General features: G+C 48.3%; 1 protein-coding gene across 1 annotated transcript in view; it reads right to left on the reverse strand.

Annotated features, from left to right (window-relative positions):
* LOC105564538 (TSC22 domain family protein 1) overlaps positions 1 to 15,203 on the reverse strand; it is an 81,027-nt gene extending 65,824 nt beyond the window's left edge. The window contains exon 1 of the mRNA XM_012016980.1: positions 14,334 to 15,203. Within this exon, the coding sequence (XP_011872370.1) occupies positions 14,334 to 14,396 (63 nt within the window). The 5' untranslated portion in view covers positions 14,397 to 15,203. The remainder of the gene's footprint in view (positions 1 to 14,333) is intronic.
* Between the last annotated feature and the right edge of the window lie 205 nt (positions 15,204 to 15,408).

Consider the following 15,408-nt stretch of genomic DNA (forward strand, 5'->3'; position numbering starts at 1 on the left):
ACGCGAAGAGACTTGACGTGAGATATTGCATCCGATGTATCGTTAGAAAATTTACAAGCACTAATACAAAGGTACGCCGTTCTATTAATGAGATAGAACAAGTTTCTCAGGAAATATATCTCCAGCGATATTTTTCGCATTCGTTTATTCCGATTCCCTTACCGAGCAGAGTGAGCTGTTAGTTCGTCGAAACCTTAACGACGTTCGATAAATCGTAAAAAGGTCCCTCTACACCTTTTTCTGGATCGATTATCGAGCCGGACTCAAGAAGAGTAGTCTTCTCCCGAGAGAAGAGAACTAAAGAGAGAGAGAGAGCGTTTGCTCACGCACGCACGCACATACACGCGAGCGGGAGCTCGCTGGAGAGCGAGAGGGAGGACATCGTCGGAGAGCCTAAATACAGGTTCGAAAAGGAGAAACGAATTACCTACGAATCAGTCCCCACCATCCCTCTCCGTATCGGTCTTCTTGCGAGCGGTCCCTTTTATCCTCTTCTTCCACTTCGCTTGGGAAAACGACCGCGGTCTTCTCACCCGGAGGGACTACCTTGTATTCCCTCTTCTTTTTCCCTCCCCCTTCTCGTGTCCTGCTTCCCCTCTCTGCGTCTCCTCGGTCCCCCTCCCCTCTCGGAACGTCTCCATTAGAAGCCGTCGCGCCTTCGGGGTCCGCGCGGTCTCCTAATTTGCCTACCGATCCGCACGATTTCGCTCCAGGTATCATGGTTCCTGCCCCGAAGATCGAGCATGCGAGACACGAAGCACCAAGCAATTTATTTTGAGCCTTTGGTACTTGCGGATTGCAGGCGCTTTGTTGGCCGTCCCTCCCTCCGCTTTCGTGGTCCCGATGGTCCCTTCCCCTCCCCCCGTCCGTCCTCCCCCTCGCGCACCTTCCACCATCTTCACCGACCGCAATCTTCTCGCCCGAGGTGAACCTGGTATTCATCGTTCTCGTTAGTCGTCGAACATCTTCATCGGGAAGCCAATGGATACCGCGACGTCTTAATAACGCGCCTGCCGATCGCCGGGCTTTCCTTCCCCTTAATCATTCCGATTCTCACGACTTGCACGTCGCGGACCGGTATTTTGGTTTTGCTTGCAGCCCCCCCCCCTCCCTCCCCGTTGCATCTCAACTCTCGGTTGGTGCACGATTTAAGCCTTTATGGAATCCTATCCGCAGTAGTTTGGTGAATTCGTCGTATCGTATTGTTGACAACTAACATTTCCTCGCTTCGTCTGGTATCGTTAGTTCTCGTCATAAAATGCAGAGTAAAATACACGTTAAATGCACACGGTTTGTATTTCCTTATCCCGTCGTTCTTGAATTGTCAATAAATCTGGTGTATTTTACGCACTCGCAATTCGCGGGAACTACAATATTTGAACGCGGGAGTCGGTCCGTGCGTGACGCTTTTGTTGTAATTATTCGAGTGGCATATTGCAAAGTTATTTATGTCTTTCTACGAGCGAAATGTTACGATGCTTGACAAAGCATGAATTGAAAAAGCCCAAAGGTCAACAAGTGACCCGTCAATAACATATGAAGTGAGATAACGGTAACTTGTACAAGTTTCCTCTGCGCCGGTAATGCTCATTGAATATTGAAGGAGGCTTGAAACGACCAGGTCTCACAATCAGGCAAATTCTACGCGCCAGCGCCATTCATCTTCGTTAACCAACAACTTTTACGCTTAATATGATCTATGTACTTTTGTTGCGAGCGGAGCTGCTCGCCGCGTCTTCAGGCGAACGCGAGGAACGTGGCGCTCGTCGGGCGTCGCGTCGAATTTTACAATGTATTCGCAGATGTGATATTTGTTTCGAATATAGACCGCGTATCGCCGGTCGGCGTATTATGATTTCATCTCTCCTCGGGGATATTCGCGGATAAACGCGCATGAAAATCGGTAATCACGGCTGGGATATCGCGCGGCGCACGCTCTCTCTCGCTTCGGCCCCGCGCGTTTCGCCGTTTCTTCCGCGCAATTTGATAAATATCCCGCGTACGTTAATACCGTGGATACCGGGCTCGGTCGATCCCCGGAATAACGTGCTCTCGTGATTTGCAACAAATAATGATATTAACGTCGTTCATCACGTGCGCTTACGAGAATGCTCTCGTGCGGCTGCGCGTTACCAGGCTCAAATCAGATTACATCTAACTTATCCTCCGGCGCGGCGGCAAAGAGAGGGGTGGGGGGTGGGGGGCAGCGGGGGAGTCCCCGCTGGCATAAATCATGGCGCATTCGGACGTGCGCGTTATGCGCGCGCAACGCGCGCAATAGAGAATGGGTGTAATTAGGGCGCGCGTGTCATCTACGCGCTAAAACGCGGTCCCGGGGCTCATTACCGAGGTGCACGGTAAAAAAGCGGCCGATCATCAATCTCCGCGAGTCTTCCACGCGAGGATAATGCCCTACTTATCAAGCTGCCAAGCCGACGATAAACTCGTCCCGTCCTCGCGACTTACGCCGCCGAAAACTCTGTAATCATCCGGCGTAATTACTAAATAATCGTTAGCGGGGCTTGATAATACATTGCGAGAGTTGATTCACGACGGCCGTATCAGCGAGCGGGGCGCCCGTAAGAACAATCTCTCTTTCTCTCTCCCGCGGTATAATATTCCTATCACGATGCTTGAATTATCATTTTGATGAACGAAATTATTTGTTGAAGATCCCCGCGGGAATAATTTTAACGATCGTATCTTTCAATTAATGGATCCGTACTGCGTGTGCTGCCTCGGTTCGAGTCCGCCGGGATACAAATTGAATTCTAATTTATTTACACGCATCCGCGCGGTAAATCGAAATGGTTGCCGCGAATCGCGAGTATCTCGCCTCCCTCGAATTCATTAAAGGTCTTCGTGACCGCTCGCCTGGCGCGTGTTCTAACGACGCCGTAAAGTCGCGGCGCCTCGCGTCCGCGCCGATCTCCGCTCATTGTGCACCGATCCCTCGACAATAAGTCCGAGTCCCGCCGATACGGCCCGGTCTCTCCTTTTTTTCAAGCCGCACTTGACACAGCCTTGACTCTCCGCCGGCCATTACGCACGTGGGCGTCCCGCCCGGAGCGCTCGCGAGCCGCGCTTCACCCGGCTCGCAATTGCGCTAACGAGTTTCGCAACGCGGCGGCGAGGGCCCCGCAGAACGCATCGAACTGTAATGAGGGGAAAATTAGCGGCAGCGCCGTGGAACGGCGGCGCGGCGATGGCGCGGTTGCACCGCTTGATTTCTTCATGTAAGCGATTAGCGAGGCCGGCACCGGCCGGCACCCAGAGATACTTCCTTATGTCAGGGGCGAGGCGCAACCGAGCGCCCGCCTGCACTTATGCGAGCCGGCTCGCACTTAAGTCGAGTTAGGCGTTAGTTAAGCTGGGCCAAGGGCTACCTCGGGCGAGAGTAGCACCGGCCACCCTGCGGCCGCGCGATACGACCGTGGAATGCCGCGCCGTTTTCCTCTTTCTCTCCCGATGGACGCCGCGAGCCACGTTACTCTCCCGTATACGACGTACTTACGGCGGTCGGAGGAAAATCCGGCTCTCGGTATAAGCAACCAGCTTCGAGAGCGCGTCTTCTGGATGTACCGGTCGAGATATTCTTTTATCAGCGCGATCGTAAACGGGGTGTGTCTACGATTTCAGAACGAAGGGCGCGGGTCTGCTCCCTACGAATAACTTTCTGGAGCGTGTTGTCCGCCGTTGGCTTTTCGGAATCCTTCGATAATTTCGCGATTGCTCATTTTTCACCGGAAATACACTCGAAGCGCAGTCTCGTGCGTTTATAACGCGCTCACCGCAAAAGCGTATTGGAAACATAGAAATATTATTTTTCATTGACGACTTAGTTACCGTGTTCGTTCCACGTTGCGTCTTACTTGCTCGCCGCCGCCAATACTTGTGCCAGAGGTTAACGAAGTAAAGGGCAGGGTCTTTGTCGGGGCATTTATCGTCACGATGGCGAGCCAAGGGTTGAATCACGAACTTCTCGTACTCGTTCTCGTATCTACGAGCGTATGTACGTGTGCGAGAGGAAGGGGCGGTAAGCAAATCGAGGCGGAGGGGCGAGAAGGCGAAGTTACTTCTTATTTATGCCGCGTGTTTACCGTGACTTCAGGGTCCGCCGACTTCGGCGAGTCGTATATCGATTGCGCGAGGGAGAGAGAAGCAGAATTTATGCACATAACGGCCCTAATACAGGGTTACGCATGTACCGAGAATTACGATAGAGAGAGAGAGAGAGAGAGGGGGGGGTGGAGAAGAAAGGCAGAGGAAATAAAGAGAGTGAGCACAGTCTACGTCTTAATTTCATACTCGATACAGCTAATAATTCCGCGCCGTTTTGATGCCGATCGCATATTGTGCTCGCGACGGTCAATTAACGTTTAACCTTGACGAGTATCGCCTTGCATGTGCACTCAATCTAGCGCATGCACGTCTGGAACATGCAACGGACTTGATTGAGCGATGCGGAATCGTCGATGGAAAATTGGATACGCGATAACCACCGCGGTACAATTCGCGACAGATTGCTAATTAATCGTCACCTCAATTTTAACTTTACCAGCGCTATCCGAAACGGCGATATAACGTCACGTTCACTTTAGTGAAACGTAAAAGGGTAAAAAATATATAATTGATCAAATTAACCCTTTGAAGCATACATTTGGCTATTGAACCATTTTTTGTGAGACTTCTCCCATGAAAAAGTATATATCCCAACTTTATATCCGCCATTTTGGGTCGGTCATTTTTAATTTTGAAATTTTGACATCAGATTCGTAATGAGCGAACCCGAAAACCCCGTTGTACAAAGTTTTCAAGAAATAATCTTACAAAACTTGCTCAATAATGACTTTTTCGAAAAAATTGCTTTTTTCATATTTGTTTATTTATAAAACTTTAACAATAAATGTTAAAGACTACTCAACTCTTTTTTTATCCTCTTTTATCGCTAAGATATCCAAAAAATGCAAAAAACCCGACCTACAATGCGTTAACTAGAAATTAAATGGCTAAAAAGTAAAGAAGTTGAAAGAGAGCGCGATTTTTGTAATTACAACAGACACTTTTGTAATACAAGACAAGGCGTTTATTTACACAGCGCGAAGGTATTAAAAAAATGTATGGAAACAATATTATTAATTATATGCTTATAAATCTCTCGTGTCGCTATTATATAATTAGATAGCGAAATCTCCGTCTCTCATCTGCTTTCGCATTTCATGCCACCTCACTATGTACGCGATGCATCCAAGTTTATACATGTGCGTTTCCACGTGTGTACCCTCGCCGGAGATACAATGAAACATCGCCATGTGAGAAACACTCGCATGGCGATGTTCATTGTATCTCAGGTGCGCGGTGAGTATTCACGGATGTTACTCAATGCGTGAGAAATTATGATCTGCAAGCTGAATAGGTTGAAATGGGTTTCGCCCGCAGTGAAACAATAACAATGGAGTCCTATTTCGCAATTTTTCCTAAATCTTCCGTGAATTTATCGCCGTTTGTGTTCACGATAATAATTCGCGCCTACCATAGGCAGCCAACTATCGATGGTACATCAAAAGCTTTTTCGTGGGATGACAATGTACGCTATAACAGAATCCGATACATCCATTCATACAAAGAATTTATGCCGCAAGAAGAGTCGCCCGTCGGAAAACACGAACAGTTAAACGACGAAATTGCGTATCAGATAGAATGTCATGTCATGCATAAAAGTTTTCTTTACGGTTATTACATCCATAGCCGCCGAATGAGAAAATTTCCATAAATGGATCGTTATGGACGACTGAAGTATAAATGACGTGTTGATTACGAGAAGTTTTCGTGCAGGTATCGGATGGCTATATTTTTCTGGCGGAAGAAACGAGCAATGCGATTACTCTTTCTTTTTCTTTTCGGGCCGCGCTGCTGCATTGTAACACGCGATACGTGTTGCGAAATTGTTCAACCTTGTTTCACTCGCCCAATTTGGAATCCAGTTAATATTTCTTTGGCGCCACGGTACATTACGGTCTTACCTCGCGTGATGCTACGTACAAATTAATGTAAACACTAGTTTTTAAAGCACACGCAATATATGATGCGCATATCTTGTATACCATACGGTCGGTAATTAATCTAATAGCTCGTTCAATTCGGTAAGAATGTATTCGATCAGCTGATATTAAATCACATACCGGATTAATTATAACATCGGTGTCTATTCGGAACTGCTGGCTTAATTTAAGCGCATTAACACGAACAATTTTATTAGTTGCTGATCACGTAGGAAATATTTGACTCTCATTGTTCAGTAAATACTCTTTTATTATTAATTGTTTCTATAAACTATAGAAAACTTTATTCAATTTTAGTTTTTCTTCATAAATTATGTGAACAAAATTGTTTTGATTATTTCTGAAGGTGTACACGATAGCTTGGATTAATTTTCTCCTAGAAAACAGAGTGGTCTCGTGGGAAACCACCTTGGAAATAAAATGACGATGTTAATACAAAATTATTCTAATTAGAGAGCCTCGTGTTACTGAACGCGCAACATCCTAATGATTAATAATTGCACGATATCGCAGCGAGGGTCGTAAATGTAACGTCGAGATTAGCGCTTCTGTGATTCCCTTGTTCGCGCGCTCTCAACGATCGGCGCGATTAACAATTATAATTATTCGACCGGGAGACGCGGCGGGGGACGCGACGAGCGCGGCAAGCCGGTCGACGATTTCACGACGGCGACGGCTTGCATATTCCGCGCCGACGTGGCATTCGCGTTGCTGCTTCGACGCGGCGGTTGCAGCCAATTTGCGTACCTCTATAAATACAGGTACCGACGCTGCGCGGCGCGTTACTTGCGTCGAGGAAATATACCTAGGCGTTCGGTACCGGGTGTATGTCCGTATTATACATAATGCATGATTCGCTGCGCATCTCGCCTTCTACGAGAAAACAGAGAGAAAGAGAGAGAGAGGCGCAGAGAGAGAGAGAGAGAGAGACAGAGGGAGGGGGGGGGGGGCGAGGAAAGGAAGAGTCCTCCAGGGTCGCATCCTTCCGCCGATTCTTCTTTCCTTCGCGTCGCTGCAGCGGATCCCGCTAATTAAGGGACGGGAGATACTCGACGTCGAATTCTTGAGGGGGTTGCGCGATAAACGGCGCGTTTTCAGCCGGCGAAATACAGTAAAGTCACCCGGAATTGCCGGCGTCGAGGTGGGCAGGAGGCGCGGCTCGGTCCGGCTGTTTTTCCGCCGATGATTAAGTACCGATAATGACGCGAATAAGCATCCGCGTAATACGCCGGGCGACCCGGCCGCGCGTCGACCGCGCTGTCTCGTACGAGGAAGATAAATTTCGAGAAGAAGGTAATGGGACTTCTTGCCTCCGGATTCGTCTTGCAGGGATATTCTTCTTGCGATGATCAGCAGCCGTGTAACGCCACGAACCGCGCGGAAAGAATTTCGAACGGTACCGCGTGATGGATATGAATATGCGGCGCGTTTGCGAAATTTATTCCTCGCGCCTAATGTTTACGATCCTGTCAGTTTTACGAGTTCCGACGAGTGATCGGTTATGCGCGATTCGATTAACGATATTGACGCTGCCACGGCGATTTGAACAACGCGTCGCTTTTCGTTTCCTCTCATTAACCCTCGGCGCAGTCTGGATAAATCTGACGTCTCCTTATCAACACTGTCGGAAACGGCAATGTCATATTATGCGAAGTGAAATGTAGAATTTATCAAGTTAACAGAGCGTGATATGGATTTTTAACTCTACAACAGTGATCCACAGTTTTATAGACCGACGCAAAATTTCTCTATTCACAATCGAAATTTTTCAAGTACGAGGTAACGGGAGATGGCTCTCGAAATTGTTGTTCGTATCCATAAATTTACGCAGAGGGCGAAAGTATTATAAATTCTTCACCTGGAAACGAAGTATAATCGCAACACAATTCTATTACCGTTGGAAACAATTTGAGGATGCAACCCTTCGTTACGTCGTCCGCGTACGTTCCACGCCGCACGATTTTACAGATCCTTAAACGCGGGATAATTTTCATCCTCGGTAAGACCTAAGACGCGCGCGCGATCATTTACGCAACGAATGGGGTGTAAACTGTAAATACTTGGCCGTCCTTACTCCCCGTCGAACGAAGCCCTGCTGTTAAGAGCCCAGAACAAGGTCTCTCTCGCGCCGTGCTTCGCCTTTCTCGTCGTTGCTAACCCAGGGTCGCGGGGGCATCCTATCGCGTAAATCCGCGCACCAAGAATTTCCAGGGAAGCTACGTCGCGCGATGCATACATATGCATGCGCGCCTACTGCGTATAACGCCAACGCCGGTAGACATCGGATGGAAAGTAACTGCCAATTAGCTGGAGTCCCCGAGGGAGGAAACTTGAGTACTCGTCGGACCGAGTTGCACATTTTGCCGATGACTCACTTTTCATTGTCCCCGTTTCCTCCCGCAGTCGATAGTTTCCCGAACTAGACTTCGCCCCGTCCGCTAACCCAGGAAAGCGTAACAGCTGACAGCGTGAAAACGCCTTGCGAGCGTGTCAAGGATGAAATATGTCTGCGGTTCGCAGGCTTCCGTTCCGATACGGACACGGCGTTCAATGTTCGCAGGAAAACGGGCAGATGCGTTGAAAGTATCGAGTGAGGACGGCCTCACGATCGGCGCCGTCGCGACAAACAGGAGCCAAGGGGACCAAAATTGTGGTTGTATTTATTGTATTTCGATACAATTCCGAAAGCACGAGGTGCGCTTCCCAACCCTTCCGTGTAGGCGACACTTTTATTTTTACACCGCGAAATCCGGGAAAGGTCTATCTTAATCTAACGCGAGAAACGATTTTGCAATTTACAAGACCGCAACGACCCTAATGAGATGCGATACGCGTGCTCGAGAGAGAACATGTACTCGCGTAGCCTTGACGGCAATTAGATAAGCAGGTGATTCGTGTACTCGTCCCGCGATAGGGTACGGGAAGCGGGTAAGCGTACGCGCTTGGGTTCCCGAGTCGTTGGTTCTCGTGTGTCAACTTGACGCAAAAGTCACCCTGTCGGCGTGCATATATATTTCTCGACAATCACGCAGAAATCCGGTTCTTACGGTAATCGAATCGGACGACGGGAGTAGGTAAACCGCGCAACGAGTTTTGCGCGCGCACAGGTGCATCGATTACGCCTGTGTGTCAGAAAATACATTATTTATGACAGTTACTTCTGACGAAAGCGACTTCTGCACCGCTCGTATTTCTACTTTCGCCGTTGTAATCTATATGTGTCAACGGAACAATTACACACACGGAGAGAATTTCCTTTTCAAATTTATCCCGAGGATCGTATAATCGTGGTACAACACGGCATTTCTAAGATTGTACTTGAAAAGGACCCGATAAAGAGGTCGAAACGTTGTTACTTAAATAAAAATCACTTTTTGCCAGTCTGGTCGACTTTTTAAAAAACTTTTCCCTTAATTTTATAAGAGTTTTTTTTAAATTTTATCATACATTTACTAGTTAATAAGTCACAGCCCTCGGGATAAATCCTCGAAAAGAAAATTCTCTCCGTTTATTCTATTTGTATACAATGTCGTGAAATATTATTTTTACTTCTTTCACACTAATATTATGTACATTACATTACTTACATTTCACTAGTAAAATGTATGGTAAAATTTCACAAAACTCGCATAAAATTCTTAGAAATGCCGCGTTGTACGACGATTACGCGATCCTCGGGATAAATTTGAGAAAAGAAAATTCTCTCCGTGTATTCTACAGTATTTATATCCAATGTTGCGAAATATTAGTTTTACTCCTTTCACGCGACGAATAAAAGTTGTATTCAGTGTAATAACATTTGCAACAGTTAAATACGTACCAGCTAATATTGATCACTAGACTCCCCGTAAACTACCATCTCTTTCCCCAACGAAATAGGCTCGCGTTATAAACGTTGCCATAATTCGTCGGCTCATTTTGCCGTGAAAAACAAAACTCGAGTTAGGGTGATATCAGTAACAGCTGGTCCATACGCCTCTTCTGATCGTTAAGTCCGACGTACCCTCGGAAACCTCCATCGCGATGGACGATAGTCCGCTCCCGTACAACCGGGCACGCACATGCGAGGCCTGCAGGTGCGCGCGCGCGTATACACACGCGGATAACGACGTTCTTGAACGCAGATCGCGACGTAGATTTATCTGGCGCGAAGACCACTGACGCTGTTTCCTCGCGCCACCAACTCCTCCCCTTTGATAATCGCGCGCGCGCGTATGTGTGTGTACGCGAGAGGGCCTTTCTCTCTCTTTCTCCCTGTCTGAATTCCGAATGGCGAGACACGGAGGTGAGAAAAAAGCTGCACCGATTGCGAAGAAAGGGGCACAGTGTGCGTAAAAAACGAATTAGAATCCAGGATGGAAAGAAATGAAATACATTCAGAATATATTTTAGTAATACAAGTGTTTATTCCTCGATTTACAGACGTTACAGGAAAACAAGTCTGTTCTTTTCATGTTTGTGCAAACGTCTGTGTCGTTTTGTCAAATGCATTGTGCTTTTTATTCGCAATTTTTGGAGCAATTATGTTGAAAGCTATTGTTCAATGCTTTATTAGTCCAAGGTAGGGAGAAGCGAGGAATTATCGAATTCGTAATATCTGTACACAGCGACGCTAAGAATTTATGTATTTGCATCAGATCCTCCGTAGACTCTTCATCTTCGGGCATCGTCCTAGGGGCTCGTGTATGTACACTCCAGGTGTTTGTATAGGCAGCGGGTAATCGAAGGCATACGATACGCCACAATTTTCTTCGGGAAAAACGAGAAGATTACGTGGTGTATGGAGTCGAGTAACCGGTTGTAGCAGAATCGTCTAACTGTTTAAAGCATAGCGTTGATAGATCTGGTCAAATGTGCCGGTCTCCGAGAGTGCATCCATTTACAGAAATATTGAAAATCGCGTAGCTTCACTTTCGAGCTTAATATCGCGGATAGAATTTCGCTAATGTACTTGCGACTTGCACACCCAGAAAAAAGGTTGTTTAAAATGAAACAAATTTGTTTGAATTTTAACTTTACTGGACTTTCGTTTAATTTCAAAGAAATGATTTCTTTACTTTAACCAAAATTTTACTCGTTCGAGACTGGAATTTCCGAAGGGAAAACCGCCGAGGGCATTGCGGTGTACAGATTTTCGGCATTACTGAGCATTACTATGCATTTTTTGGGCATTAGTTTGGGTCTTCTTGGGGCACTATAAAGATAAAATAAGATAAAACAAGATAAAATAAGATAACACAGGATAAATAAGATAATGAGATAAAGTAATGCCCACTGGACATTAGTGGGCACTGGTGTACAAGATTTTTTGGTCAGCGGTTTTCCCCTCGGGAATTTCTAAGAGAATTCACATCCATTTCTTCAAACGTTTCAGCAGACATAAATAAAAATTTAGTAGATTCAGAAAGACATTGATTTCAACGTATCTCATTTCTTTAACCCAACTAAATCTTTTTTCTGGGAGCGTGTCTTTTTGGAGAAAAAGCTGTTGCTGCAGATTTTTACGTCATTATTGTAAAGAATCATTTGTTTGCGTTCGCGTCTTTGCCATCGACGGCAGGATTGTTGGCGTTGCAATAATTTACAATCGCCATGTATTTATGTCACATTCCAACGTGCCACAAACTAACGTAATCGTAAACTCTTAAGGCGATTACAATCGCGTTTCTCGCAGCTCATATTTTCTGATCACTAACAATAGCCGCGGTCAAATCGAGCCGATTTAACGGCGCGCTGACACCGCGTCTGTCAATCGCGCTGAAAAATACCGCGCGCCCGTTGACGTTACGGCGCGATTTCGATCCGCGATCGATTCGCAAGGTTCGCATCTCGGCACTTCACCATGCCATTACCCGCGCGAAGAATTAATGTTCGCGCGGGGAATAAATTCCCCTTTACACGGCAAAATAATTCTCGTAAAACGCGCGCGCCGCTATATTCATAATTTAATGGCCATAATTTACCGATAGCTATATATCCCGCGCGGTGCTCGTGCCTAGGCAAAATATTACGTACGCCCGTACTTCTTGGCCGCCACGGCGGTATAAATGCACCGCGGATGGGCGGTCTTGATCGCGGCACGTATAAGCAGGTAGGTCAGTTAGCCGGTGAAAATTGCTTGAGCGCGGACCCGAAGGTAGTCATCACAGCCCCGTCTCCCTTTCGCGCACGCATAGACAATCCCGAAAGCGGCGCGCCGTCATTACCATACACAGAATGCCACGCGATGTAAGTGTATCTCGCAAATATAATGTCTTAATCTCGGAAACATTATTCGCCGCGCGGAGATACGGCGATAGGAGAGCCATTGTCTCGCTCGGAAGTGTGTTTGTGCTTCATTAATACGTTGAATTACTACGCCGGATATAGCACGCTGTACGATAACATAGCGTAGATATGCGCGTCTGTTGTATCAAGCCACTCGAATCATCAAACACAGTCTTAGTTTCGCCGGAGCTTATTTACTCTCCGGTAAGTTAGTAACGAAATCTTTGCAAGTACAACAGGTCTGATCAGCGACGCGTGCCAAAATTGCGGTGCTTTTATATAAAGACTCATGAAAATTCAGGCAAATTCACCAAGAAATAAGTAGAATTCCTTTGGAAATTTGCATTGATTTTTATCAGTGTAGGCATTTTTGAGCATTGGTCTGGGCATTAGGCCTTGCTGGGGTCTTATGAAGATAAAATAAGATAAATAAGATAAAATAAGATAAGATTCAGTAATGCCCACTGGGCATTAGTGGGTATCGGTGTACAAGATTTTGGTCAGCGGTTTTCCTCTCGATTTGTGTGGATTGTGTGACAATTATCAGTTTACTCTTGCACCGTTGTTTCAAATTGTTATCGAACTGCTCAGTCCGATATTTAATTGGAAGTGATAAATGATTATAAATGACGCATCGGTGTTGGATTAAAAGATTAATTTCGCGTCGCGCGATGCACCGTCAATTTTCCACAAATATTTATAATCTAATGCTTAGACGTGATTATCAAGTTCTGAAACAATCTTGAGGCGCGATCTCGTGCGCGAGCGGATAAATTTTATGAAAGTTGATAAACTTAATTATTCCGCACCCGCGCACACATCGCGGAAGCAAAGTTGCCGAGGAACTAACGATAGAAATAAATGTCAAGTAGTGCTTAGCAATTCACCCGTGCGCCAGCCAAAAGCGATAATCACGTAAGAATCGGGCTCCGACCGTTAGAATGACGTTGTTTCACGCGGGTAACGATCCTCGAGATCTCATTTACAGTACAAATTAGTCGTAGGCCGGTCCTCCGTCCTTAATGGCCGGTCGGCACGCAAAGAAGTTAAGTTTAATGAAGACCGCGCGTTATCCGTGACGAACCGTGCGCGTTCGCGCTCGCAGCCGCGGCGGTGTGCGCGAATGTGTGCGCGCCCGTGCTCTCAGCGCACGCCGGCTGAATGCGACTTAAACGAAGATTTATGCCGCGACGCGTAAATATAAACAACAATGTGCAATCCCCGGGCGCATTGTCCCGCGCGGTAGACGCGTGAGAGTCGGCCAATGCGAACTAATAAGCTCCTGCGCCGTCCGACAACGCGCGAGGGATACGCGGCTCTCGCGCGCGGTGCCGCGCGGTGCCACGCGTGTGCACGCGCGGCGCCCTGGACGACGGCGATCCCGGGACCCATCGTCGGCTGCCGCCGCCGCGTCTCCCGAGACTAATCGACCGGGAGTGCAGAGCGAGCGGCCGAATTCATCCTCGTCTCCGCGAGAAGGCCGTTTTTTGCCGCTCCGCCGGCGGAAATTTGTCTGTCGCTGCCTTAATACACCGGCTGTCAGGCGCGTCGACGGTGATCCATCTCGGGATACTTTCGGCCAAGTAGACGAACTCATTTCTCATACTTGAATTCGTTGTTTTGCGATCTTCGGCGCGGCAGCGACGGGGCCGGTTTCGTCGTTGAGTTTTCGAGGGTGCATATCGAATTTTAATTAACGTTCGATCCTCTGGAAATTGAACGATAGAAGACGAAAAAAAAGCATTCACACCGTCCGAATACGAGTGATAAAACAAATATATTTAAATCGTGTCTGAGAACAAAGAATAGAGGGCGATTTGATGGGGGACTTAAAGAGACGCCGCACTCGCGCTGACCAAAGTATCGCGGAGCGTCGGTGCTGCCGACGTGTGAATCATATCCGAAGGAATTGTGCAATTAATTTTCGCGGCGGATGGGAGCGGCGGCGGGAGAAACTCGTAAATCCGCTTTTACGCGGAGCGGAAGGCAACGTGTAATACTCACGCTCATGTCCCCCATGCTGCAATTTCCGACATGCATTAATCCGTGATTGGCACAAATTTCCATGGGCGTCTAAAATGCGGACAGAGGGAGAGGCAGCGCGCACCAAACGACGTACTGTCACTCGTAGGAAACGCGCTCCGTATCCTCCTCGGGGTAAATCACACGCTGATCGAGTCAGCAACAACACCGCGACCCTCTTCCTTCCGCGATCATCACTCCAAGTAAAACCGGTCAATCTCGCCACAAAGACCACGTCGTTTCGCGCTACGAGCCCGTCGTTCCACGTCGCGCTCTACGTCGGCCGCACAACGAGGGAATACACGCACACGCGACGCTCACCGCAGGATCGCCGGGAGGGTCGTCGCCGCCGCGACGACACGGCGACGGCCGCGGCAGCCGGGGTGGTCCACGGAGCGTGACATCCTCCGTATCGGTCGTCGAAGTCTCCACGCGCGCTCTCGGAGAGACCCACCCGCCGATGGCAGATGACGGTCCGGCCTGCACCGATCGGAATGACGAGTGCACCCGCTCTCTCGTAACTCGAGTGGCGCGCCGAGGATCTTACGTCGACCTCGATCATCCGCGGTCACCCGACTCCGCGACTTACGAGACGGCGCCTGGGCGCCGCGAAATCGGAGTCGATTCGGGTGAGTGAGTCGCTCCAAAAGCTGTCGAGCCCGAACGACAGTCGTAGATGCCTCGTCCCTGTTATCGGGCCGCACGGAACACACCGGCCGGGAGAGAGAGAGAGAGAGAGAGAGAGTGAGAAAGAGAGAGAAAAGGGCCCCGGGACCACACACAGCCCGTCGTCGAGTGTTCGGGGGATCGCCACGGACGTTCTCTCTCTCGGGGAACGAACGATACGGGCGAGCGCGCCGTGGGAGAGAGAGCCAAGCGTTCGCCGGCTCGGGCTGAAACTCACTGAGTCGACTCTTCTGGTGCTCGGCAGGTCTGCCCCGCGACGCGTCGTGGTGAGGGATCGCGAGGCAGACGGAGAGGGAGTGAAACAGACGGGGGAGAGAAGGAGAGAGGCGAGACGAGGACGAAGGAGGGTTGTGGGGCCCTCTAACCAACG

This window comes from Vollenhovia emeryi, unplaced genomic scaffold (genome assembly GCF_000949405.1).
Source record: "Vollenhovia emeryi isolate VEMERY1.0 unplaced genomic scaffold, V.emery_V1.0 DF939163.1, whole genome shotgun sequence".
NCBI lineage: Eukaryota > Metazoa > Arthropoda > Insecta > Hymenoptera > Formicidae > Vollenhovia > Vollenhovia emeryi.